This window comes from Colletes gigas, unplaced genomic scaffold (assembly GCF_013123115.1).
Source record: "Colletes gigas isolate AHSC1104 unplaced genomic scaffold, ASM1312311v1 Colletes_gigas_Sc00003, whole genome shotgun sequence".
In the NCBI taxonomy this organism is placed as follows: Eukaryota; Metazoa; Arthropoda; class Insecta; order Hymenoptera; family Colletidae; genus Colletes; species Colletes gigas.
This window is the reverse complement of record NW_025106632.1, coordinates 683,220-710,621: the sequence shown is the minus strand read 5'-3', so window position 1 is coordinate 710,621 and position 27,402 is coordinate 683,220. Positions and strand designations below refer to the sequence as shown.

The 27,402-nt window shown below is 36.7% G+C and overlaps 2 protein-coding genes across 2 annotated transcripts in view; one reads left to right on the top strand and one right to left on the bottom strand.

Annotated features, from left to right (window-relative positions):
• The window catches only part of LOC122404997 (gamma-aminobutyric acid receptor alpha-like), a 54,227-nt gene that overhangs the window by 12,432 nt on the left and 14,393 nt on the right, over nt 1-27,402 (top strand). The window contains exons 2-4 of the mRNA XM_043409445.1: nt 15,834-15,975; nt 19,356-19,548; nt 20,630-20,850. Of these exons, the coding sequence (XP_043265380.1) occupies nt 15,869-15,975; nt 19,356-19,548; nt 20,630-20,850 (521 nt within the window). The 5' untranslated portion in view covers nt 15,834-15,868. The remainder of the gene's footprint in view (nt 1-15,833; nt 15,976-19,355; nt 19,549-20,629; nt 20,851-27,402) is intronic.
• On the bottom strand, nt 181-9,157 carry LOC122404735 (serine/arginine repetitive matrix protein 5-like). The gene is made up of 4 exons (XM_043408958.1): nt 9,011-9,157; nt 5,639-5,844; nt 2,083-2,393; nt 181-437 (listed from the first exon to the last, which is right to left on the bottom strand). The coding sequence occupies exons 1-4, from the start codon at nt 9,155-9,157 to the stop codon at nt 181-183; spliced, it is 921 nt and encodes a 306-aa protein (XP_043264893.1).

Below are 27,402 nucleotides of genomic sequence, written 5' to 3'. Positions count from 1 at the left end.
GCGTACAGTGTATTCGAAGATTTTTAACTAGCAATACTAAAAATAAAATACTGTTCCGGAAATTATTATAAATCGAATTTATTTTCGGCGAGTACAGTGTATTCGAAAATTTTTTACGAGCAAAACTAAAAATCAAATACTGTTCCAGAAATTGTTAGAAACGTTACAAAATGGACGATTTTACAAAGTGCTGCCACTTCCGCTTTTGTTGGGCTCGTCATCTTTTTCTGCGTTCTGATCGGTTGGATCCACGCGATCGACGTTTCTGCGATCGTCTGGGTCCGTTTTACTGTTCTTCACGTCGTCTCGCGAGTGTTTCGGCTGCAATTGTTGCGATTGCTGCCTCTGCGGGCTACGATTCCGCGAAACGGATCTTCTGCTCGATTTTCCGTTTTCGTTGCATTTGCATTCCTGTCGAGCCGGCGTTTTTCTCCTCGCTGCAAACAATTCATTACATTTCCACCCCCATTTTCGAATTATGTGATGGTTCATTTGAACAGTATGTCTATTGACCAAAAATTATTGCAATTGACCCCTGCAAGTGAAAATAATTTTTTCAGAGTGATTTGAAACTTTTCAATTTTGCCAAAAGTTTTGGGCATCTATTTGAATTTTTTTCTGGAAAGTGGGTAGGATTTCGGGGGTATGACTATTGACCAAAAATTATTGCAATTGACCCCTGCAAGTGAAAATAATTTTTTCAGAGTGATTTGAAACTTTTCAATTTTGCCGAAAGATTTGGGCTGTCGATTTTTCTTAATAATTCGTTTTTCATTTTTAATAGTATTGTTTAACGTCCTACAGAAAAGTTCTCCAATACTTTTTTGTAGGTACTTATGAGCACTATATCAGAACAAAATTTCATTGAAGTGTATTCACTATTGTAGGAGTTATGGCCGTTTGAAAATTGGACCATTTTTATGGGGGTTTTCTCACTTTACGTGGTCAAGGAACAACTTTTTGAATATTTTTGGAATTTCCACGTATTCTCCATCAAAATACGCGTAGTTTGCCTTTTTGAACATTAAAATCGTCCAACCCGTTGAGGAGTTATGATGTTTCAAAGATTCGAATGTAATTTCGGGGAACCATTGGATTATATTTTCGCTAAGGAATTTTTTTCTCGAAAATGCGTAGGATTTCGGGGGTACGTGTAATGATAAAAAATGATTGTAATTTACCCCTGTAATTAATCATAATTTTTTTAGCGTGAATTTACATATTTTAATTTCATCTAAAAATTTCAGTACCTTCTCGAATTTTTTTCTCGAAAGTGCGTAAGATTTCGGGGGTACGTGTAATGATAAAAAATGATTGCAATTTACCCCTGTAACTAATCATAATTTTTTTAGCGTGAATTTACATATTTTAATTTCATCTAAAAATTTCAGTACCTTCTCGAATTTTTTTCTCGAAAGTGCGTAAGATTTCGGGGATATGTGTAATGATAAAAAATGATTGTAATTTACCCCTGTAACTAATCATAATTTTTTTAGTGTGATTTTAAATATTTTAATTTCATGTAAAAAAGTACCTTCTCGAATTTTTTTCTCGAAAATGCGTAGAATTTCAGGGGTATGTGTAATGATAAAAAATGATTGTAATTGACCCCCGCAACCGAACATAATTTTTCCAGAACGGTTAGAAATTTTTTAATTTAATTGTTAATAACTTTTTAACGAGGCCTCAGTCGAGAAACTGATATTCTTAATTTTCGTATTATTTTGGCCTCTAGAGTCTCCTATTAAAATTTTTCCCTGGTTTGGCCGAACACCCTGTATAATATGACGACTCCCAAAATGCATACGTTTCCGCCACAAAGTAGCATCGAGTTGCAAAGGGTTAAACCCAAAAATAATTTTTTAAATGCTTCTGCAATAAAATTAGACCCTCTATAATGTTTTATAAATTTTGTTTTGAGACAGAGCTTTCTCCCAATGCGAAGAATAAGGGACCAATCGCATACGCAACGATATATCGTCGTTCGCTACTAAAAGGGTTAAAAGAGACGGTGGTGGGGGATAAAAATGATAAACAAATCGATTTAACCCAGACCTTGGTCCGAGAACTCGTGTTCCTTACCTCTGGACTGTCCATCCTCGTAGTCGCTGTTATCCGATAGATCGGAATAGTATTCCTGATCTCTCGACTTCACCTTGTCCCTTTTACGATTGGACGACGACAACGACGCGTTCCCGATATCGGCTTTTATCCTGCGCCGCGGTGACCGATCCCTCTCGACTTTTTCTTTGTACCTCGGATTTCGTGCCCTCCCCATGTGCTCCATCGGTCTGTCGTCGTCCTTTCTGGATCCACTCCGGCGTCTACGTTTCTTCTGACGACTACGGCTTCGTTTACGCTTCTTATCGCGATGCTGTCTCTTGCGTTTACCTCTGTAACGCCATAATACAATACAATTACGCAGACATCCCCCAGCAAAAGAATTATTATCTGCAATTCGATTGCAATTCCTAAAACGTTGAATCAACTTCACCTCAATTCGAACACAATTTTTGGAAAAAACGACATCTTTGTTCCCCTCGCGATCTTGACATTAAATAAATAAATTTACCCCATCCTGTTTGTTTTTTTTTTAAATTTATCAAAGTCAATAGAATCGTATGCAGGTGTAGAGTACATACATAATCTTTCTGACATTAAATAAATAAATTTACCATCCTCTGTATTTTTATTTAAAATTTACCAAAGCCAATAGAATCGTATGCAATTGTGGAGTACATAATCTTTCTGACATTAACACTTTGGCTGCCACGTGACCCATATATGGGTGACAAGACTTTCCCACTATGGAACTAAAACAATTCATTCTGAAATTGAAATTGAAATGTTAAATAAATTTGTATAGGACGAAGTTTAACGTGGTTACGAAAATAAGTACCGAAGACATATTTTAAGTTATTTAGTTTACAATTATTTAAAATCGAAGTTTTGATCTCGTAGAAAATTGTACGGTTTTGGTGTGGCATTCAACGTGTTAAATGAATAAATTTACCATCCTGTGTGTGTTTTTATTTAAAATTTATCAAAGTCAATGGACTCTTTGTGGAATTTTAAAATACATACTTTGCTATAAAAATTTCAGGAGAACGTAAAAGAATGGATTTCGAGGAACCATGCGAAATCGATCGATAGGATTGACGATCTGTGTGTGAAAAATTGCAGGGGGGGCAGAAATATCGGCAGTCGATTGCAAAATTGTAAGCTTTTTTTAAGTGTACTACAAACACGCTGAGTTTTGCACAAACGTTACGACCAATTCGGTGAAGTATAATTGCTCCAGTATTACTCGCGGAGCCAGAGAGCTGCGGCGTAAAATGTTTGCCAACTACTCGCGAAACTGTATCTTCAGGGGGGGCGCAAAGCAGTTAAATAACTGATTCGTCATAATAATATAGCTATTGGAAGTGATTTTAACGGAAAGCTACACCCCGTTTATCGTCGATTTCTCGAAAGCTTCGTCGTCGTTTTATCGCGGAAAGAGAAATGAAAGAAAGAAAATTAATTCCGTTCGTTCGATCGAACGAACCGATCAAGAACGATAAAAATAAAAGAAATATTGCTTTAAAAAAAATAATAACGTCAGCTTTTCATGAGAAGCTCCGAAATAATGAATTTTCCGTTCTAAATAGCTTATTTTCTGCCGAATTTTATCCCCCTGACCCTAATATCAAGCTAGTTACAAGGCAATTTACAGTTTAAGATTCATTTCCATTTAAAATTACAAACAAAATCGTGGACATGAATTTTTCCAGAATTTCTGGTTGTTAAACGAAATTTTGAATAATTAAAAAGATTAAAAAATGCCAATTTTACGTCACGTTACGTTGACTAGTCTGTAATTTTTTCATATTTTTCGAAGCAGTGGAATATAGTTAAAAAAATTAAAATACTCATTTAAATCACTGTTTAAAATATTTCACAATGTTTATGTTATTATAGTTTCAAAAGTTACGAATTCCTGGAGTTTCACAATTCGAAGAATAGCGAATTACAAATCGAGTGATCGTAATATATACCTCGATTACATTGTTCTACAAATTAAATTTTGTTTTCTGTTTTTCAATATCCACTAGGTAATATCCACTTCATACCCTAAACACAAATCTGGAAACGGAATTTCTGTATCGCTCTCAGTTTTCGAGAAACACGAGTTTTTGTGAGAACGTTCAATTTTGGGTAAAAACGAGGTATTACGCGAAAATTAGAAACATCAGACAGTTCCACTTGATCTTAAAAGATAGAGGAGAGATTCCTGAATATGCTAACGTCGATAGTTATAATATTTTCTACTTTTGAACGGTTGTAAATGATTATCGATCGTTCGAGCAGTTCGATTTATCGGAGGCTGGTCGATTAATCGAGCTTACTCGAGGCATTCGAGAGTCACGGGGCCACTTTTTGCCAAGTACTCGGACAGCTACCGTAACATCGGCCTCAACGTCTGTCCTTAACGTCGTTTTAGGAGGACGGAAACTCGCGTAACTGTATTATCCAGGAGATATTAATTGGATCGTAGTTTCGCATCCCGTGGAAAGTTTCCCGGTGCGTTGAGGCGCGATTAACCTCTGGTCCAGTGATTCTCAACGGAAACCAATATGGCGGGTCATCTTCACACCGTGTTGGACCAATTTTCGATCAATTTCACATCGATTTACACACACACGACACAGGGAAAATCCTCCTAGCCACAGACATTATCGATATCTCTTGGATTATTAATAAATAATTACAAAACTGAATTTAACAGTGAGAAACACTGCCCATTGTCTGTTTAGTCGTCGAGGGCCAGGGAAATAAACATAATGCATGCAATGGTTTCTTCCAAACCACAGAATAAAGTTTCACTTTTACTTACAAAGTGTACTGCTTTTGTCACCCAATTCTATATAATATTGTCACCAAATATCTCCCAATAAAAACTTTTACGTTTGATATAAAATAATAATATATTAAACGTAAAACCTTACAAAACATTGTCCCTCATTCCAGAACAATATACGTATATATTCTTTCATTACACAAAGATTTAGAATTTAAGAAAGAAGATAAGCAAATCGACCAAGCAAGGAGAAACAAATTGAGAATCCTAAACAGAGAAAAACAGGACGCTAAAACCATTCTGTGTAGCCTGTTTAGCAGACGAAGATTGGACTCGGTTTCCAATTTGCCAAGGATAGGATCGCGTGAAGCTTGACAGAGCTATATTTATGGCCATTCTAGATTACTTTCAAGTTGTTCTACGTTTACATCGATTTTTCTCTACTTCTCTGAAAATCGTTAACGCGTTCACTGTCCGATTTCTCAGCGGTGTATCTAATAGCACTAGTGATATGCCCCATATACGTGTCACGGGCAGTGAACCTGTTGGTATTATAGAGTTACCAATTAGAATTACGCCCAATTGGAATCTACAGATCGAACATTCAATTCAAAATCCTAATTCATGAGAAATGGCCACTTATGCACCTATACGTCTGTTTCGATTAAAAATACGAGGTCATTAAATGCGAATTAGAATTTGTTTTTGCCTCAGTTTATCGATAAACCTTCAATGGTTTTTTTTCTAGAGAAGAAGGAGCTTAGGGTTGTTCAGGGGGGTTGAAAGATAATAGCGTACCTGTTCTGCTCCGCGCGATCGGAGCTGGTCCTTCTAGTTGGCTGCTTCCCATCCATGGTAGACGTTTCTTCCAGTACTCTTACGTCGTTATCGACTGTCACGGAGTGCTCGGTCGGCGCTGGATTTAACGTGAATAGCACCTTGTAACGACCACTTCTGTGCCGTAGGAGTCCAGCGTTTACCGCGTGCTTTAGCGCTCGGTGAACCTAAAAATTGATCTCGCATAAAACGGGGAACAAGACGTTCACATGTTTATGGACCCCTTTGTCTCGAATTTATTCGACAATTATTCGTACAGGATCTTTTTCAAACTGCTTTTTCATTCGAAGCTCAGTTAACACTTTGACTGCCACGTCACCCATATATATGGATGACAAAACTTTCCCATTATGGAACTAAAACAATTCATTCCGAAATTGAAATTGAAATTGAAATGTTAAATAAATTTGTATAGGACGAAGCTCAACGTGGTTACGAAAATAAGTATCAAAGACGAATTTTAAGTTAAGTTATGCAGTTTACAATTATTTTTATTATTATATTTTATTTTATTTTTAGTTTTGATCTCGTAGAAAATTGTACGGTTTTGGTGTGACGGTCAACGTGTTAACGAACATCACGATGAGAAATATTTCAAGAAAAACAACAAAAACTCCATAAATGACAATTTAAAAAAAATCGAGTTTACAATTTAGTCTGTAAAATATGGGATTAACGAATTCACGAAAGCTTCGTGTATCGATAGAAATTATTCAATTAGACCACAGTCTAGTGACTCTTTCTAGTGACTTTCTTTGAAGCCAGAGACTTGCGAGGATGTTGATCGATATTTATCTTAGAATTTCTGCCTTGTACAATGTCTCGAGAGTATCAATGGCTGCTCATTCTAAAAATATGTGCAAGCTGGGCGCCGCAAACAAAGCGTCGCGCGAGAAAAATTCGCAAGCCCGGTGCAAGGCTTTCAGAGTTTCCGGTATGAAAGGGAATGTCAGAGGCTGCATCCTCCGGCGAGCCTCGGCGGTTCGTTTCATCGATCACCAGACACATTCGAAAGTTCCTCGGATTCTTCGAATTGTTTAGGAACTATCCACGGCACGGTGGTTAGGGATCTTGTGAATTAGCAGCCGGTCTTCGGCGTGAAAGAGTCCGAAATAAGTCGGAAACACGCAGAAATCCGTAGGAAACGGAGCCTGAAAACAATTGCAGGACATTCCCTCGATCCTCTTCTTTCCTTTGACGAGCAACTTCGCCAAACTTTCACTTGGAAAAGAAGCATTTGCACGCTCGTATCTGTATAATGGTACTTCAGAAGCGTTATTATCAATTTCAGAGTATTTTGCATCAGGGAATTCTAAATGGAAGGTCTAAAGTACGTTATTATGTTGAATATTATGTTGTCCGAAGATGCAGTTAATAATCGAATTGGAATACAAAATGGAATAATTATTATATAAACGAAAAATATTTATATTATCTAAAGCATTTCCTTCTTTAAAAACATTATATTTTATTGATGAAACATGAATGGTACTTCAGAATCGTTATTATCAATTTCAAAGTATTTTGCATCAGGGAATTCTAAATGGAAGGTCTGAAGTAACTGGAATATTATGTTGTCCGAAGATGCAGTTAATAATCGACTTGGAATACAAAATGGAATAATTATTATATAAACGAAAAATATTTATATTATCTAAAGCATTTCCTTCTTTAAAAACATTATATTTCATTGATGAAACATGAAATCCTATTTTTTTTACAATCAAATCTATTGGTCATCGATGATATCGAAGATATGAATACCCTGAATTTAAAAATTTAAATTTCGATTCTTATATAATTAAATTCAGGGTATTCATATCTTCGATATCATCGATGACCAATAGATTTGATTGTAAAAAAAATAGGATTTCATGTTTCATCAATGAAATATAATGTTTTTAAAGAAGGAAATGCAATGATTATTAAAATTAATATTGGTAATATTGTTCGAATAATTTCAATTGTATGATGTTTTAATAAATAACGATTTATGAATTTATTTATTAAAATATCTAATATAACTATTAATGCAAATGAAATAATTACAATTGTTACAAGTATTGTAATATTATAAAATAAATTTAAATTATTAGCATAAGGTGAACATGGGTCTTGAAAAGTATATATATATCAATGTGAAATTATTAATAAAAAATATAATTTTTATACTAGAATCTTAAATTCATTGCACTATTTCTGCCATATTAATAAATTAAAAAAAAAAATATTAAAATATATTAAATATATTATTTAAAAATGTTAATAATAAATGGTAATTCGTTAAAAGAGTGATCTAAAGGGGGATAATTTTGTAATCGTTCTAACGAACATTGATAAAATTTAAAAATGATTAATCGCTTAGAAATGAATCTTTCTAAAATAATAAAAATTAATAAAATTAAAGAACCTGATGAAGACTATTAATCCTAAAAAATTCTGAGGAAAAAAAGTTAAATTAACTCCAATAAATATTAATATAATTAATATAAGTATTGAAGATGGATTGACCAAAACGTGAAAATTCTGATGTTCGATCGAATCAGCGAGTTTACCACCCAGTTCCATCCATCCTAGCTTTTTTTCGATAGATTCGTTCAAGGTTTAGAAGATTGTGTTAGATAATTCCAGATTAGAGAAATATAGAAGTTATTTAATAACCTTTGTTTTCTCCTAGAATTAAATAAAAAATAAAAAAATATGTTACACGTTGTACTTGTCGGCTAACAAACGATGATAATGATAATTATAGAAAAAGAACAAATCATTGCATTACATTTTTAAGAACGCTGACAGACGTTACGGAATAACGAAAAGTCATACTGATTGTGAGTAACGCTAAGAGGAAAAGAATTTAAAAGGATGTAAAAAACAAACTTTATCATTATCATTAATAAAAATGGACAGTCATGCTGTACTATCTGGTGTAATCATCGATGCGATTTACTGGTCATGTTGTACACACCATCTGACGTAATAGAAACGCTTGAGAATAGAAACTCAAACAAATTACAAGTATTTATAGCGTGATAAAGTGGCTAGATAAAGAATAGAAGAGTAACGATTTGCTTGGTGAAATCTTATGCTAAACTATGTTTTCTATAAGGTCTTCTTGTCTCTAAATTAAAATTTCATAGTAGAAACATCGATTAAAGTACCTGTTTGAAAATACTCATCGAGCTGAACAGACTTTACCAGTAACGTGTCGTTTTGTTTATATACTTTAAAAACAGACTAATGCCAAAGCATGCCCAATTCCCTTACTATTTATCGTTGAATTCATATCTTTTTTTTTATAATTCTTATAATAAAGTGCGAAGAAGTTTCTGTCACCTGCATTGTCAGGTTTCTCGGTGTGGTTTTCGAAGTTCCTCGCAGGAAATCGAGGACATCTCGAGCAGTCGATCCTTTCGTCCCGCATAAACGTACCACTGCGTCGAGAACACGATTCATTAATCGTGGATTCGATGGGTATCCCATTTTCTCGTGAAAGGTAAAACCACCCGCGACATTAAACTTTATATACACTTGTACTGTAAAACGAAACGATACTCGTTAATGCTTCAAACGAAATTTAAAGGCACGATCTGTATACATTCTGGAGATCGTTTAAAAAATTAAAAAACGTGAAAACTTGAGTATTTTAAGTATTAAGAAACTAGTGAGATCAACTTAAAAAATCTCAATGATGCGATCGAGCGAATAAAAATAGTAAGTAGAAATAATTATTTGTAATGGTCTGAAAACGAACAGAAGATTTGACAAGATCGGGAGTTACCTCAGTGTATTTGGGACGACGTCAACGTTGATGTAAAAATTTTCTCATCACTGATTAATAATTCGATCCGGTGGAAAGAAACGTGAATAGAAATTTCCTCTGAACCACAAATTTAATTAAAACATTCCGAATTCTACTGAAATCACCAACGAGTCGACGGTCTATTAAAACGCGTTGCTTGGCATTTTTGTTGTCATTTTTTTTTCTTTGATTTCGATTTACAAGGTGAAGCTTTCAACTTCAATACGCTTGCACGTTTAAATCGATGCTGTATATTTTGTTCTGATAACATTTACTTCGCAATCGAAATATATAAATGGTATTTAATTTAGGCGAATTGTCTCTCAAATTTCATGTACAAACGTATTTCCACGATCTCGACTGATTCATGGAAATCTGCTTTTATTGCCACGTCAGGTAACAAAACGATTAACGCGTCGTTACATATCGACGAGCTTGATGGCACAGAATCGCGAATCCGTCATAAAACGACTATAAACACGTCGACGTATAAAATCTGAAAGATGTAAATCGTGATACAATCGTCGCGTTTACAAAATTTTTAATTTTATCTCAGTCTGGGTTTTTCTTATATTTAAATAATGTTAACTCAAGATCCTAGGGAAGACACTCTAAAAATTTTTTAATAACAATCGTCTGATAATCGTTCTGGGATTATTTCAATTTTTTATTTGGATTCGAATTTCCTCGAAGATTCTTTTACAACTACGAAACGAGAGGACTGGACACGATTTCGCTCCAAAAACTGTTTCAAGTTCAGCTCCCAAAAGTTAAAAGAAATTTTCTGCCCGTCTAAAACTGTCACGAATTTGAAGAATAAAGTTTCTTCTTTATAACGACCTCTTCAAAAGCCGCGATGAATATTAACGACACTTATGGATTTAACGTCGTTAGCAGGCGTGTAACGTTTGAATGGTATTCGAGATTCAGGTATGGAAATCCGATAATCGATCATCACCAACAGTGTGGCAAACTCAGATCGAATCTAGAAAACTTTTCGTAAAACGTATTATTCGCAGCGATAAATTTACTAAAAAACACGAGTGCTAAAAGTACTAAAAAAAATTATTTTTAGTTGCTGGGCTTAATTAAAATCATTTTTGGTGATTAGACATACCCCCGAATTCTTACGCATTTTCGAGAAAAAAATTCCTTACCGAAAATATAATCCAATGGTTCACCGAAATTACATTCGAATCTTTGAAAAATCATAACTCCTCAACGGATTGGACGATTTTAATGTTCAAAAAGGCAAACAACGCGTATTTTGACGGAGAATAAGTGGAAATTCCAAAAATATACAAAAAGTTGTTCCTTGACCCCGTAAAGTGAGAAAAACCCCATAAAAATGGCCCAATTTCCAAACGGCCATAACTCCGATAATAGTGAATACACTTCAATGAAATTTTTTTTTGATATAGTGCTCATGAGTACCTACAAAAAAGTATTGGGCAACTTTTCTGTAGAGCGTTAAACAATATTATTAAAAATGAAAAACGAATTTTTAAGAAAAACCAACAAGGGGAATCTTTCGACAAAATTGAAAAGTTTCTAATCGTTCTGAAAAAATTATTTTCGATTGCAGGTGTCAATTGCAATAATTTTTGGTCAATAGACATACCCCCAAAATCCTACCCACTTTCCAGAAAAAAAATCAAATAGATGGACAAATTTTTCGACAAAATTGAAAAGTTTCAAATCGTTCTAAAAAAATTATTTTCGTTTGCGGGGGTCAATTACAATCATTTTTGGTCATTACACATACCACCGAAATCCTACACACTTTCTAGATAAAAATTCGAGAATGTGTGTAATTTTTTGACGAAAAGTTCCGCCTGTAGATAGGCAACCTGCGCACAGCTGCGTGCGCGTGACAGTGGTTCTCATTCAGCTCGAGAAACTCTACTTCATGACGTATCGACAGGTTTACAGTATCGTGATTGAGAACTGAGAGAAGAATTGAATATTTCTAAAACGTTGTGTTAAAGTTAATACCAGAGTGATACATTAGAAGGTAATACCAGAGTGATACATTAGAAGTTAATACATAGTGATACATTAGAAGTTAATACATAGGTGGAATCCCAGATCGCGTTGACGAATACGAGGGGGAAAAACCGAAGTGTCGCCTCATCTTAAACACACAAAAAACGCACAGAGTGTCCAACACAAAACATGGCGCGCGAATCAAACCCACAATAACACGTTGGATAGAAAAATAGCAAGGAAAATTTAATCGTGGACGAAATTCTCGGTGAAAATCACTGGCTGGAAGGAGCAGTCTTCGGTGTGAAACGGTTTCAAACGGTCTCAAACAGTTTCAAACGCGTTAGCTGGAATACTTTCGCGATCGAGCGCACGCTGTGCAAACGATCGCGTTCGTTTGAGGGGCGCGGGAATTTTGGAAAACCCGGTTTGTAACGTTTAACGAAGAAGCCGCGGTGCTGATTATCGTCGTGGATCGCGGCGAATGAAATTGGAAGTCAAACGCCGAGTCGAAACGACGTGTTCTGCTCGCGCGGCGGTTTTGGGGGGCCGCGTGTTCGAGCGTTTTCGGTATTTACAGGAGTCGGGGTTGTTTGCCGGAATTGCGGGTTGCTCGTTTCCCGTCATCCACGGGGACGAACCGACGGTGTTTCGCGCCGCGTCGAACGAACGACGAGTTTCCAGGGGAAACGTCGGTTTCCCCATACAAAGGGACACCCATCACGGACGAATTAATTCTCTAATTCGATTCCTTTCTGCGGCGGTCGATTGGCTGCGCCCGCACGCCCGTCCCGGCCGCGGTCGCAGAATAGTATTAATTATCGTCGATCTACCGCGTAATCGAAGCATCCTTGTTACCGAACCGATCGATCCGCCAGACCGTGTCCGTGATACGACACGATCGTTTCCTAAGCGTTCTTAAGGGAGGGGGACCTCTATACAGGGTGTCTCGCCCGATTTTGACATCTTGATTTTCTCGCTATTGTTACTCGTAACAAAAAATGTTTCAGCGGAGGCTTGAATGGTATCGAGTGGAGCATATTCTGACGTTATTAGTTTTTTCGTCAGTGGACCCGTAAAGGTCATACAAAGGTCAACTTTGTTTCTTTAAATGGAACGAGGTATTTTTTAATACATCGATCGATTCAGCTGGACGATCGTTATAAAAAAGTACTGACTATGTAACGTCGAAAAATTAGTAGTTCAGGGGATATTTCAATTTAAATAATTCTAGAACACCATTACTGTTGTACTAGTCTAACGTTGGTAAACAGAGCTAACTTAGTCTTAGTCTTAGTGCGGTAGATTTTAAATAATTTAAATAATTTAAATTGAAATATCTCCTAATAAAAATATTTCTAATATTTTTCCATATTAAATGCATTCTGTAGTTTTTTGAGGATTAAAATTTCCCATAAATGCATAAACATCCGCAGTCTAGTTATAACAGTGTTACTATTTTCTTTCGAACGAACAACTAGATTTATTCAAACATTTCTGCAATTTTTATCCGAATAATAATTGTCTGCATCTGGGTGTTGCATATTTTAATCCAGTATTAACACTACGTTTTTCTATGCCCATGAATAGACTTTTGAATAGATTTTTATTAATAAAATTAATGAAATGAGAGGGTGACGAATCGCAGAGGGTGGTCTTAACCCCTAAGTATAATATTTGGTATCTTACTTTAAACATTTTTTACATTTTTACGTATCAAGTGCATCCTGTAGCTTTTTGGGGATTAAAATTTTCCATAAATGCATAGATGCATCCGTGTAGTTGTGAGTTACTCGAACATTCGTTGACTGTGGTGTGACAGAAGTGTGGTACACCTGCCAAAAATCAATCAGAAAATGCTTCGAATGGACCGTGAATTTGCAAGGTAAAATTCTTCTTACGACACGTTGCAATAAATCTATACAATTCGCCTAACAAAAATTTGAACGAGTTGAATGAATAATTCTGACGGTATAAACTACATTATTCCGTAGAACGTGATGAAAAATAAGAAAACAGAGTTAATTTAGAAAATTGATTTCGTACGATAAGTTTTGCATGGAAAGTGTTCGCTAAACCATTTTTCCACCGTTTCTCTGTCGTTGCACTTCCGCGATTTGGTGAGCTCGACACCTGGGGGGACACGGAACACCAGAAAAGCGAACCAAGAACCAGAAAACAAATAACGACGTTCTCGATACGGGAGTATCGAGGTATAATAACGTCGTTATTTGTTTTAGGGTTCTTGCTCCGTTCTCTGATGTGCAGCGTCCCTCGAGCGACGGTCCTATCAGCATACAGAACGAAACAAGCCGGTGAAACGGGGGTGGAAACACGAAAAGAAAGCTAAAGAAGCCTCTGCTTGATGAGACTTGCCTCGATGCACGTCTCACGATGGATTTGAAACCATTTCGATGCGTTTTATATGCTGCTTGTACGGTGAAACCAAGTTTCAAATATAAATTTAAACATCACGTAGTCCTCCGTGGAAATATTTGACACATATCTTTTTTATCGACACTCGTGCTCGTAAAAAAGGGGTGAATATTACTTCCAAGGTGGGAATAGCAATTTTGACGAATATCTGGGAAACTATTACAGAACGATTATGCAAGTTTTGAACAAATCGACAGTTTAAACAGTTTTGCGAAAAGTAAAATTCCAGATTCAATTTGAAGATTAAAATTTTTTTATTCGATCGTTGCAACAGCTTCGAAATTATCAGTGGAACTATTACAGAACGATTATGCAAGTTTTGAACAAGTGAAATCGATCGTTCGAACAGTTTTGCGAAAAATAAAATTCTAGATTTAATTGGAAGAACAAAATTTTTTGATTCTATCGTTGCAACAGCTTCGAAATTATCAGTGGAACTATTATAGAACGATCATGCAAGTTTTGAACAGGTGAATCGACAGTTTAAACAGTTTTGTAAAAAGTAAAATTCCAAATTCCATTTGAAGACCAAAATTTGTTGATTCGATCGTTGATTAATAATTATTTCATAGATAATAAGTACATTATATTATCTATATAAATTTATTAATTTAATATCTATAGTTATTTATAAATATATATCTAGAGTTTGATAATATATAAATATCTATGATTTTATACAATCAATAGATTATATATTAATCTACAATTCATAATTTAATAATAATAAATTTAATATTTATATACTAATAAATATTTACATAAAATATAATTATTTTAGTTGCAACAGCTTCGAAATTACCAGTGGAACTATTACAGAACAATTATGCAAGTTTTGAACAAGTAAATCGATCGTTCGAACAGTTTTGCAAGTAAAATTCCAGATTTAATTTGAAGATCAAAATTTTTTTAATTCGATCGTTGCAACAGCTTCGAAATAATCAGTGGTAAAAATAATTTCGCTAATTCGTAGCGCGTCGAGGTGTAATTTCGAGTCAAAAATCGCAAAAAAAACTGGATTACTCGCAAGAAGAGAATATATCTTTAGGTTTGGGAGCGCGCAACTCGATTTTGCGATCGCGCCAACGTCACGCTCTATTTATTCCCTTCGCATCAGACGTTTATTTTATTATCCTTCCCCCGAGAGGTACTTCTGTCATCAGCATATTCATTCATCGGATCGTTAACGAACTTTCCAACCGAATTTCCAATCCCCCTTCTTTTTTTTCTCCACTGCCCCTCTGCTGGCGCTCATCATTCGCCACGGAATGAAACCGGAATAATTTCGACCTCTATTTTTCGCTCGTCAACATGAAACGCCATCGACGACACTCGCAAACGAAGTTTTATCATTGACATTGCGCCCCCGATGATAATAAATTGTTCGAATCACACGCAAAGCCCGGCGTTACTCGCCTGAACGTTCATCGACGCGATCGAAAATTATCCGTAAACGTTAAATAAAATCTCTTTGAACGTTCATGCATTCGTCGATGTTACATTCGCTAAATAAGATTTGATTAAATCGTAAATATTGCCACGCTCGCGATTTCTATGAACACTTTTGTGCGTGTCAACAACGCCATTGTGAAAGTAACGATAAAGCCAACCAATTTTTCTAAAATACGATCGATATAATCGAAATTGTATTTAATAATGTTGGGGTTTTGTAATGAGCTGACACATTCGATATAACTGTTCAATATAAACGTATATTTAGAAGTAAATTAAACACGTGTGCATACAAAAGCGATGCATACACTCAGGGAGACATATTTGGACTGAACAATAACAGAAAAACAAAACAATATGTTCGTATCGATAACGACCATCATCGATTCTCTAACAAATAATTTACATAAATGTAAATGGTAACTGTTGGGGGGAACTTTGATAAAACTAATGTCGTTTTGTTTGTTTTCGTAATTATTTCAGAGGCAGACAGAACGCTTGGCGTTTGAAGCGAATTGATGAACGAATCAGGACGCGTTGCAAGGGAGGATCAGTCCCAGGACATCATGAAGCAGCGAGTCCTACTGGCCCTCGCGAATCTAATCACCTCCTACGCATCTTTCCTGTAAGTCGCTCGTCAAACGTTTTCATTTGCACGTTTTCTTGGTCGAGTAGAACCTCTCACGCAACGTGTTAACGAGTTCATACGCCTTGACACTAGAACTACCGACAATTATGGTTATTTGTACCAAAATACCAGAGAAATTAAAACGATGGATTGGTTAAGAAAAGTATAATCTACTCGTAATAAACGTTTATTCGTTCTCTTGTAGAAAATCACGGTGCAAACATTCGGACGAGTATATTTTTTACCATTTTTATTACTAATGGTTGATTTCGACCAGTTTGGTAATTCTAGTGTTAATATACAGGGTGTTCTGCATTTTTCCGTGCACTGAAATGTACTTAAGGAGCATAAGTGAACCAATGACCACAAGTTTCGCATAAATACATTATTTATTACTAGGAATATAAAAGAATAACAAAAAATAAACATTTTAATTATTTTTATCACAGTTAGAAGTTAATTAACATCTTGTTGTTTATGAATAACACGAACAATAGATCGACTCGGTTTTGCACCACGTACAATATTTGACAATATTCAATATATTATTTATTTTTAATATTTCGTTCACAACCCTTTTGTCTTGTCCTGTATCAACTGACCGTATCTTCCAAAGTTCATATTTCTATCATAACTTGTCAACAAAGCATTTGTGGATCTTTCGTTACTTAACACTTTAGTCTTATTTTTCACTCGTAAAAAGCAGGCTGCTGAGGCGTGTATCGAAAAAATGCGGACACCCTGTACTTGTAGATTACTTGGATCTCGAGTTGGGAAGTGGTGGTTCTGGAGGAACAGATCGAATTAGCCAATCGGTGGAAAGAAACACGAGGAGGAGTCTTGAGGGTGATCGAAAGCCACGTTGTCAGCAAACAAAAGCCATTGGAATATAGACAGCGTGTCCAATCGAGCAGGCTGTTTTTCATCGTGACCTGAAAGAACGGGCGGGCATTAAAATGTCGCTTTATTTCGGTTTAAAAACGAACCGCAATTTTCGTTTGCCCGTAATACCCGAAATTCCCTCGTTTCAATTTACCGACCGGCCAGTGGGCGCACTCCAGTACGTGTGCACGTCGTACTTGTGCCGCGAAACGTAAACAAAACGGCATCGACCGTATCGCTGGAAAAGCCAGAGAGAAAAGGTCTGCTGTTTTAACGGCAAAACGTAATCCCCGTTTCGGTTTCGGGGCCACGAACCTCCGTGTTGTCCACTTTCTATTCGAACCTGACGGATAGATTACCGTAATTCGTGAAATTACGATCGAGATTAAATTTCATCAACTTTGAATACTCGTAAAGGGTTTGATACACGCAATTTACGCGCCTTTAACGTCCAAAGTATGCGTTGCTATGCAAAATTTTGCATAAAAAGGTAACGTACAGCACGTTTGCCTTTTTTATGGGCGAAGATTTGAGGATCAGCTTTGTTTCTTTGAACGAAATACACTTTTTGTACCAAAATATGGAAGAATATTTGATCCGTATTACCCCTAAACCTAATAAATAGTAATTTCACTTTATTTCTTGACAATTTTCTTCGAGTAATATCAAAATGAAGACTCAACCTTGTCACAGATTCCTGTAGAACAGTGAAAATTAGCTTTTTTTAACCCTTTGCACTCCGAATTATATTTCAATCTTGTTACCAGCTGCTCCCAATGCTTTTAAGTGTTTTATGACTTATTTTTGCTTTTCTTCTTGTATACACTGTTGTTCTGCTCAACATAGAAATGTTTAAAACCATACAATATAGTTATCTATTAAAGAGAATACAAAAATTCAAAGTATAAGATGCTTTTTCACGCGAAAAACGTCGAAAAAATCGGTTTTTCATTTTTGCTACTACGGCGCACCCTACCAAAAAATCTGAAAAAATTCAGTGAGATAACCAATGACAATACGCATTTACAGTAATTATAGAAATCTAGTGTCTCGAAAGGTTCAATACGAAATTCGTATTTTTCTGTGTTTTTTTGCGTTTTCAATTTTTCACACCTAGGATTTGAAATCGAAAAATCGGAAAAAATTCAGGGAGATAACCACTAACAATACGCATTTACAGTAATTATATAAATCTAGTGTCTCGAAAGCTTCAATACGAAATCCGTATTTTTCTGTGTTTTTTTGCGTGTTCAATTTTTCACGCCTAGGATTTGGAATCGAAAAATCGGAAAAAATTCTCAAACACGTATCTCGATAACCACAATGCACCAGATTTTTTTCATAATTTTTGTACTCGATGTTTGCTTCGTGGATAAAAAGATCGCATTTTTATCAGCTTTCTCGCGATTTCAACCACCGTTTCTATCTTAAGTTCACGATCGTGGAACGCTGTTACGATTCCCCACTCGCGAATGCACTTGTACACGTACGTAGACACGTGTCTGCGTGTCTGTAAATGGAAGCAAGCCTTGTCTCGCGCATTGATGCGTTTATTCAAGCATGGAACGGTGGAGAACCGTGCAAATGGATCGAAGGCTTACAGCATACCGCGGATCGAGTATCCAAACAACGATCTATCAACCAGTTACATCGTGGTTCGTAGCCACGCGAGATCGATTAACGTCACCGTGAAACGTCGATTACCAACTGGACAATTTTATATTCCAACATTCAGGAATTAATTTTAGCACAATTGTTCGATTTTTAGAGTAATTAAACGATTGGTTTAATAATTTTCCTTTGACCTATCGAGAGACACCCTTAAAAGTGGGTCAGAGAGTAAAATTAAGTTCAAGTAAATTTAAATTAATTATTTGTGATGTGAAAGTGTCCGTGTGACGTAAAAAATGAAAAAAATGTTTTATCTTTAATTCCACAAAGTAATTATAGTTTTTGTAACGAGTCGTTTCAGCATATCTCTTTTCATGAAATACAACTCCCATGACCTTTTCACTTTCCTGTGGTAAAACCCTTTTATCTCCAATCGATAAAAAGATACGATATTTCGAAGAAAATGAAATTTCTGTAAAAATGTTTCACTTTATCTTTCGCTTTTCGAAAAAAAAGGACACTTGCATTATCCATGAAGTACAGTACGAGATATAAGCGATCGAAGATGGGTCTCTGCAGACCCAGTCGTGTCTCCACGCAAGTATTCAACCGTGTCTGCTCTCGAGAGTTAAAAACAACAGAAATATTGCCACTTTACGTCTCTTCTTTCATAAAATGCACTTTACCGGAACAGACTCCAATTTCTACGGACGAAAGAAATAATTCTCCCGTCCTACGTTTATTAAATATTTTCCACGCCTCGTAGGGGATTCCTCTTCGCTGTTTCCGTGGATGCAAACGTGGAGAACGTACGCTGGTAAAGGAAAAGAAAATTGAATGTAATCTTTCGGACGGTTCGTTCCACCGTCCTGAAAATGTTTCAGGGCTGCAACGGGTACGAAACCCTCCGCGAGGCAGAGGACGCAGATCAACAATCACAGCAACATCAGCGAGCTGCTGGACAATCTGCTTCGCGGTTACGACAACAGCGTTAGACCGGACTTCGGTGGACCACCGGCTACCGTTGAGGTCGACATCATGGTACGCAGCATGGGTCCGATTTCAGAAGTCGATATGGTTCGTATCTCTCGCTATTTCCTTTTGTCGTACTCGCAAGACGGGAAAGATACTTTCGACCAACCAAGAATTCACTCGTCCCTTATCGAAACCCGTTCCAACTTCGATTTACGTGCGTTTGTTCGTCGCGTGACAATAACCATCCTATACAATTCTATTCCCGTCTTGGCGCGCTAATTACCACCACAATGGCTGACGTGAATCGAGAAAAGTTACGAGTTGGGATAGCTAGACTTACGCTTCGCATAATTCTATAGTCGAAAGAAGAAAGTGTCCTGGGAAAAATTTTAATGGTAGATTCTAGAGGACAAAATAAGACGAAAATCAAGAATACCAATTTGTTGATCGAGGCTTCGTTTAAAAGTTATTCACGTTTAAAGGTACGCTCGTAGAACGGCAATCTGCACACTTTAACTTTAAACGTTAATAACTTTTTAACGAAGCCTCGATCAACAAATTGCTATTCTTGATTTTCGTCTTATTTTGGTCTCTAGAATCTACCATTAAAGTTTGACTCCGATTGTTTGACTTTGATTTTAATGGGTGTAAGAAAAATTTTAATGGTAGATTCTTGAGGACAAAATAAGACGAAAATCAAGAATACCAATTTGTTGATCGAGGCTTCGTTGAAAAGTTATTCGAGTTTAAAGTAGAGTGTCTCGTGTCGAGTGAGAACCGCTATCATGCGCGCGCAGCTGTTCCACAGGCGTGACTTTAAACGTTAATAACTTTTTAACGAAGCCTCAATCGACAAATTGGTATTCTTGATTTTCGTCTTATTTTGCCCTCTAGAATCTACCATTAAAGTTTAACTCCGATTGTTTGACTTTGATTTTAACGGATGTTTACAAGATAATATATATGTTTCTAATGATGAATATAATATGATAATTTTAAAGATATAAACGATTAAATTTATGAACCATCCCTATGTGCTACGAATATAAATTCAATTCTCGTTCAAGTTACATATGTTTTTTTTCTTTTGTAGAAAGTTTCTGATTTTTTTTTTTTTGAAAGCTTGATATTCGATATTTTGATTAGATTTTAACTATTCTGGAATGTTGAATATCTGCTTCAGACGTACTCGATGGATTGCTATTTTCGGCAGTCGTGGGTGGACCGACGTTTGGCCTTCCAAGGCGGCAAGGAGACGCTTGCTCTCAGTATATCGATGCTAGCGAGAATCTGGAAACCGGATACGTACTTCTACAACGGCAAGCATAGCTACTTGCATACCATAACCAGCCCGAACAAGTTCGTCAGACTCTATCAAGACGGCAGAGTTTTGTACAGTTCGAGGTACGTGGAAAGCATTCAGTTCCCTATCTACATGCAAAGTTTAATTTTCACGCGTGTACAGGGTAGTCTATCTAAATTTGTCGCCTGGTTTACTCCAAAACCGTTTGTTGCACGAAAAACTATTTCTTTGTCACGTTCAAAAATTGAATTTTTAATTTTATCTCGGTCTCAATTGGTCTTGTAGTTTTTAATATTAACTTGAGAACCTAGAGAAGACACTCTGGATATAATAAAAATTCTTTAGAAAACTATACAAGTATTAAGGTTTATTTATTATACAGCATCTTCTTCAATAAAGACATTTTTTTGAAAATATCTCGAGATCTAATAATTTTTTGGCCATGGTACCCTAATCATTTTTTACGTAGAACGAACAAAAGAATCGATCTGTGTAAAAAAACCTATGCATTTCTATTTAAAGAAACGATGCAATTGTTAATTGCACATGCACTGCTGCATCTAAAAAAAATTTAAAGACCTACAGACGTAGTGCACTTCGAACCATTTACCTTTCTCCTTTGGCATTTTTTCGTAAATGCAATAATAACGGAATTATGACTTGAAACAATTGCGTGGACCACCCTGTATACCAGGCACAGGAATACTTCTGATTATTGAAAACGATTAAAGGGGTGAAATTAATTCGAGAAGCTCAGATTTAAAGGTGCTTTTTAAAGACCCCGATCCCCCACTTTGGGGGATAATTCTTAGGAAGACCGGAGGCCCGAAGATGCATGTATGCACACGTGTACAGAGGCACCTTGAGCTCAAGGGTTAATTCTGGCGTGCACAATAGAGTCGATCCAGAAGACTAGGTCAAGAGAAAGGGAATGGGTTAACAAAGGGGAAACGTACATCGCTTGATTCCGAGTTCTCTATATTTCTATTTGTCTTGTCGGACAATTCGAAATAGCCGAATTGTCGAACCTTCCACTGGGCCAGACCAACGAATTTAGATGTCGTATTCTGTTAACGACAAGACCAGGTCGCCTGCGGAGCTCTTTGTTCTCCGAAATTCCGCGAGGCTTTACAGGTAGCCAACAATCGATCCTGTAAACTTGAAACGCCTCCAACAATATGTAATTTACATTATTCTATCACCTCCTAGGACCAATGGGTTGTTACGTTCTAGTGTTTTTAATTTAGCAACCACTCAAATTGGTGGATCCTTAATCGTTGACTGAATGGAAGCTAAACTCGAAACGCCTCCAACAATATCTAATTTACATTATTCTGTCGTCTACTAGGACGAATGAGTTGTTACATTCTAGTGTTTTTAATTTGGTAACCACTCAAATTGGTGGATCCTTAATCGTTGACCGAATGGAAGCTAAACTCGAAACGCCTCCAACAATATGTAATTTACATTATTCTATCACCTCCTAGGACGAATGAGTTGTTACGTTCTAGTGTTTTTAATTTGGTAACCACTCAAATTGGTGGATCCTTAATCGTTGACTGAATGGAAGCTAAACTTGAAACGCCTCCAACAATATGTAATTTACATTATTCTATCGCCTCCTAGGGCGAACGGGTTGTTACGTTCTAGTGTTTTTAATTTAGTAACCACTCTGTTGGAAATGCGGCCAATGTCGGCATGGTTGCCGGGCCTGCAACCGTTGGGTAGCGAGGGGGAATCGGGTTTCCCCGTTCGTGAGCGCTCTTATGTTGTTTCCTGGCCATGTGGCGACTTGTAATATTCCATAACCTATGATATTGTTATTAATCAGTTTTGTTATAATGTGGTATAAATAAACTTTATACATTTGTTCATTTGTAACCTCTAATAGTTATGATTTGGTATAAATAAACTTTATACATGTGTTCATTCATAACCTCTAATACACTCAAATTGGTGGATCCTTGATCGTTGACCGAATGGAAGCTAAGCTCGAGCGGAAAGGATCGATCGACGAACTCTGCGGTTTTCATCGAAATTAGGTGTATATAAAAGTTGTCGTTATCAGTTCTCCGGCCACGATCACCGTAGAAAATCGAATTCCTTTGGAAACTCTCTCTTTCTCGCTATGTACACGTTTCTGGCCGATTGATGACCATTAAATGTCGATCACGTCGCGCTGTTTGCACAGTGCTTTATTAGCTACTACTACAGCCCTCTCTAAATATTTGCCCGAACAGCTTCTAGTTTCGTTGCGAAGATTGAACACGGCTAAGTATAGTGTTTTTTAAACGTATTTCCTCGAGTAACATATCGCGTAATTATCTACAGCACGGATATTCTTCATACTGCGATTCAATAAACAATTACATACTATTGGACTCCATCGAATTCGATTAGAAGAAACGAGGATATTAAAATACGTGTTTATCGGATTTAAAATACTACCATAGACGAGGTATACGAGTAGAGTTTACAACTCATGGACTTTCGTGGCCCAATTTAACTTATTTTAACCATACCGTCCGGAAAATTTTTCGACAAAATTAAAAAATTTCCAAAGGTTCTGAAAAAATTATTTCCAGTTCCAGGGGTCGATTACAATCATTTTTCGTGTATACACATATGTCCGAAATCCCACGTAATTTCGAGAAAAAAAATTCAGGAGGAGCCTAAATTTTTCGGCGGAAAAATAAAATTTCAAATCGTTCTGAAAAAATTATATTTGGTTGCAGGAGTCAATTATAATCATTTTTGGTGAATACATATACCCTCGAAATCCTGCGCATTTTCGAGAAAAAAATTCAGGAGATGCCCTAATCTTTCGGCAAAATTGAAAAGTTTCAAATCACTCTGGAAAAATTTTTTTCGATTGCAGGGGTCAATTGCAATAATTTTTGGTGAATAGACATACCCCCGAAATCCTACCCACTTTCTAGAAAAAAATTAGACAAAGCATGATATTTTTCAAAAAATTAAATAATTTAAAATCGTACTAAAAAAATTATTTTCGGTTGCAGGGGTTAATTACTATTATTTTTGCTCAATAGACATACCCCCGAAATCCTACCCATTTTCAAGAAAAAAATTCGAGAAGTTGTGACATTTTTCGGCGAAATTGAAAAATTTCAAATCACTCTGAAAAAATTATTTTCAATTGCAGGAGTCAATTGCAATAATTTTTGGTGAATACACATACCCCCGAATTCTTACGCATTTTCGAGAAAAAAAATTCTTTACTAAAAATATACCGTGTGGCCAGAAATGTTTCCCCGAAGTTTCATATGCAAATTTACAGTAAAAATCGTTTACCAGAACAATTTTAAAATATATATAGAAGACACGATCCGAGTTGGAGACAATCTGATTACATTTTCCGATGATACGATTAATTCTCTTTTCCTATAAATCGATAACACTGAAAGTTCTGCGAGCGAGCGTAACATGATAGAGGAAATTTTGATGTGCTTTGTGGGGATCGATGTGTACGATCGTGTAATGTTTGTAGAATTATTAGGGTTGGTAACGGGTTGATTGATAAAAAAATATATATAAAAATACATAAAAAAAAAACCCATAGGATCGTACGTGAAACGCGATCGTAAAATCACGACACGATTTCGCAGACGTACGAGTAAGTAGTTGGATGCTCCGTTTCCGGGGTACCCCATCCGCTCATTTCCGGGCGGAATAGACCTAAAACGCGGTGCTATCCGTCACAGATAATCTGCCACGTTCGGTGGGATCTACCAGAACCGAGGATTCTGGTTGGAAAATCCATGATTTCAGATTCTGCCTACGTGGTACAGAGAGACGTACGTGATCCGCGACTACCCGGCCCCGAAGTGGTTTTAGGATTTCATCGTGTCTGTATGCTAATCGGGTTCGTTATTTTCATGCAAACGAGAGAGAAGCCATCCGCGAAACGCCGCTAAAGAATACGTTATAATAAACGCGTACTAACAAAGCTCTTTGCTCTCTGTACCGCTGTACCGGTACTTGTCCCAAACTTTCCCGTGTCGTTTCTTCCATTACGTTTCGCCGTAATAAAATATGTGATAGATTTCTCGAGTAACAAAGGTATTTTATTTATTAATTCTTACGAAATGCCAATACGCACAGCCAAAACCAAGTCACACTCATTCGACTGTCGCGCCTCATACCGTACAAACACGAAAACATAAGAGCTCACGAATTCTTTTGAATGGCGCTAAATTTTGAACATTCCAACAATATGTCACGCAGTAGAGCGATGGACCCTTTAGGGAAGGGTGTTGCTAAATCGTGAAATATTAATTTTAGCTTCGTACATTTCAAAATAAAATCAATCCAAACGGTTCTAGGAAAAGGTATAACGGACTAAAAATGAATAGAATTTTGTAGAGAAAATTAGAGACTTACAATAAAAACGATACGAGGACGAAGAGATTGTAGAAACGTAGTCAAGTTGGAAATAAGTATTTTAGATTTTCGAATGGATGCACCTAAATTTCTGATCGTTGGAGAATTCTTTCTCGAGAAGGAAATTATGTAATTTGCACCGTATTTTTTAGAAAGTAGAGTTATGTTTTTATATCTGTATATGTATTTTAAATTGCGCCAGGATCATACGGGTAATTATTTTGTCTCGCGTGGTAGTCGGTAGGAGCATCGGGAAAGATCGGGTGTAATCGTACGCGTTCGTTACGCGAGAAGATCGAGAAGAGCCGGTCGTTGCACGCGTTTTCCCGCGAATAAATTGTTACTTTAATAAATAGAAGTGCGAATTATTAACCTGTCTCTACCATCTAGTTTTACATTTCCGTTAATGTATATATCAAAGACATAAAAGTTGAAATTTTCCTTTGAAGTGAGAACAAATTCGCAAATATCCGCGTCCGAGGCAAGACGTAGCCTGCGAGAGATCTCTAGCTACCCCGGGAGGAGGTTGGCAAATGTAAAGGAGTTCCGTAACTCGGTAGCGTGTGTACACTTCACGCTCGAGATGATTTATACCCTCTTGGACGGAATCGAGGATCTCAAAATGCCGGTTTACTGCAGCGATTCCTTCGTCCATGCGTACAACAGCCACGGAATTCACGTGCCAGCAGACAGTTTCCAATATCTACGCTTGTCTGACCTGCGTCGATGTTCGTTCTGGCGATTATTCGGGTTACCTGAACCTACAGTGGCAATTACTCGTCGAAATCAACATTCGATCAATTCGATCAACGTTTGGAACGGCTCTCAAGATATCCTTTCTTTCTCAGTTGTATCGATTTAAACCGATTTTAATCGTCTCTTATTTTTTACTCCCAACCCAGACCTAACCTAACCCAGGCCAATTTTAATCGTCTCTTATATTTTACTCCCAACCTAGACCTAACCTAACCCAGGCCAATTTTAATCGTCTCTTATTTTTTACTCCCAACCCAGACCTAACCTAACCCAACTCGGACCAATTTTAATCGTCTCTTATTTTTTACTCCCAATCCAGACCTAACCTAAGCCAGACCAATTTTAATCGTCTCTTTTTTTAACTCCCAATCCAGACCTAACCTAACTTAACCCAGACAAATTTTAATCGTCTCTTATATTTTACTTCCAACCCAGACCTAACCTAACCTAGACCAATTTTAATCGTTTCTTATTTCTTCATAGAAACTTCTTTCGGATCAATAATTTTAGTCTTTTCGAACCAATTTTTAATACGAGATTTTTTTAAATCAACAAAATGAATAGTAGTTATGAGAAACGTGTAATTTTAGGAAATTTTCTTTATATCGTCGATCGGATCTTTCTGCGTTATCAGAAACCACATGCCAGAAAGTTCGCGTAACTGGGAATTGTTACAGTTCCCGAAGTTCCTGGTGCGATTCGGAGGCTACTTAGAAACGCGTTCGCAGCCGTTTGAAGGGGGATTAAACGACGAACTTTCGCCTTAATTGCTACACCGGAATTCGGAAACGTTTTAAGACAGGAAAAAGGCTCGTCGGAACATCAAAAACGTGGGGAGAATGTCTGTTCGGCAAAGCGCGGGAAAGAAGAAAGGCATCTTCTTTGACAGAGCCTCATCGCGGTTTCTTTATTCTCGTATGCACCGACGAAGGAATTACAGTTTTTTGCGACCACGATAAAACTATCTTTCGAATAGCAAAGAGTATGGAGCGAAAAATTTAATGGTAATTTTTCGTAAAAGCTAAACGATCAATGAAATTTGATAAGAATTATATAAATGGAACGAACATTTAGAACATTTTAAGCGAAGCATCTTTCATAAAAAAAAAGAACTCTTTCTTTCTAACCTAACGTAACCTAGACTGTAAGTAGTGTTTAAACGAATTCAGCAACGTCACAACATCGTTACGCGATTATCGACTCCTGTCTATTAGGGGTTTTTATGGCTCTCGAGGATCAATCTGCGTCGTTTGTTAGTTCGTGGGGAATAAAAAATAAACGCGACTACTCCGAAAACTGATTAAAGTTTTCCTTTTTTCGAATTTCGTTCCAAGGTCCATTTCGCGGAGGATATGCGTTACGAGTCGGAAATAATTTCCATTGTTCGTCGGAATGGATTTCGTTGTTGACCGTGTACAACGCTGAAGGGAAGCGTGACGTTTGAATCGTGGTGCAACACGTCGGGGAATTATTCGTTTACGAATGCGTCGGAAAGG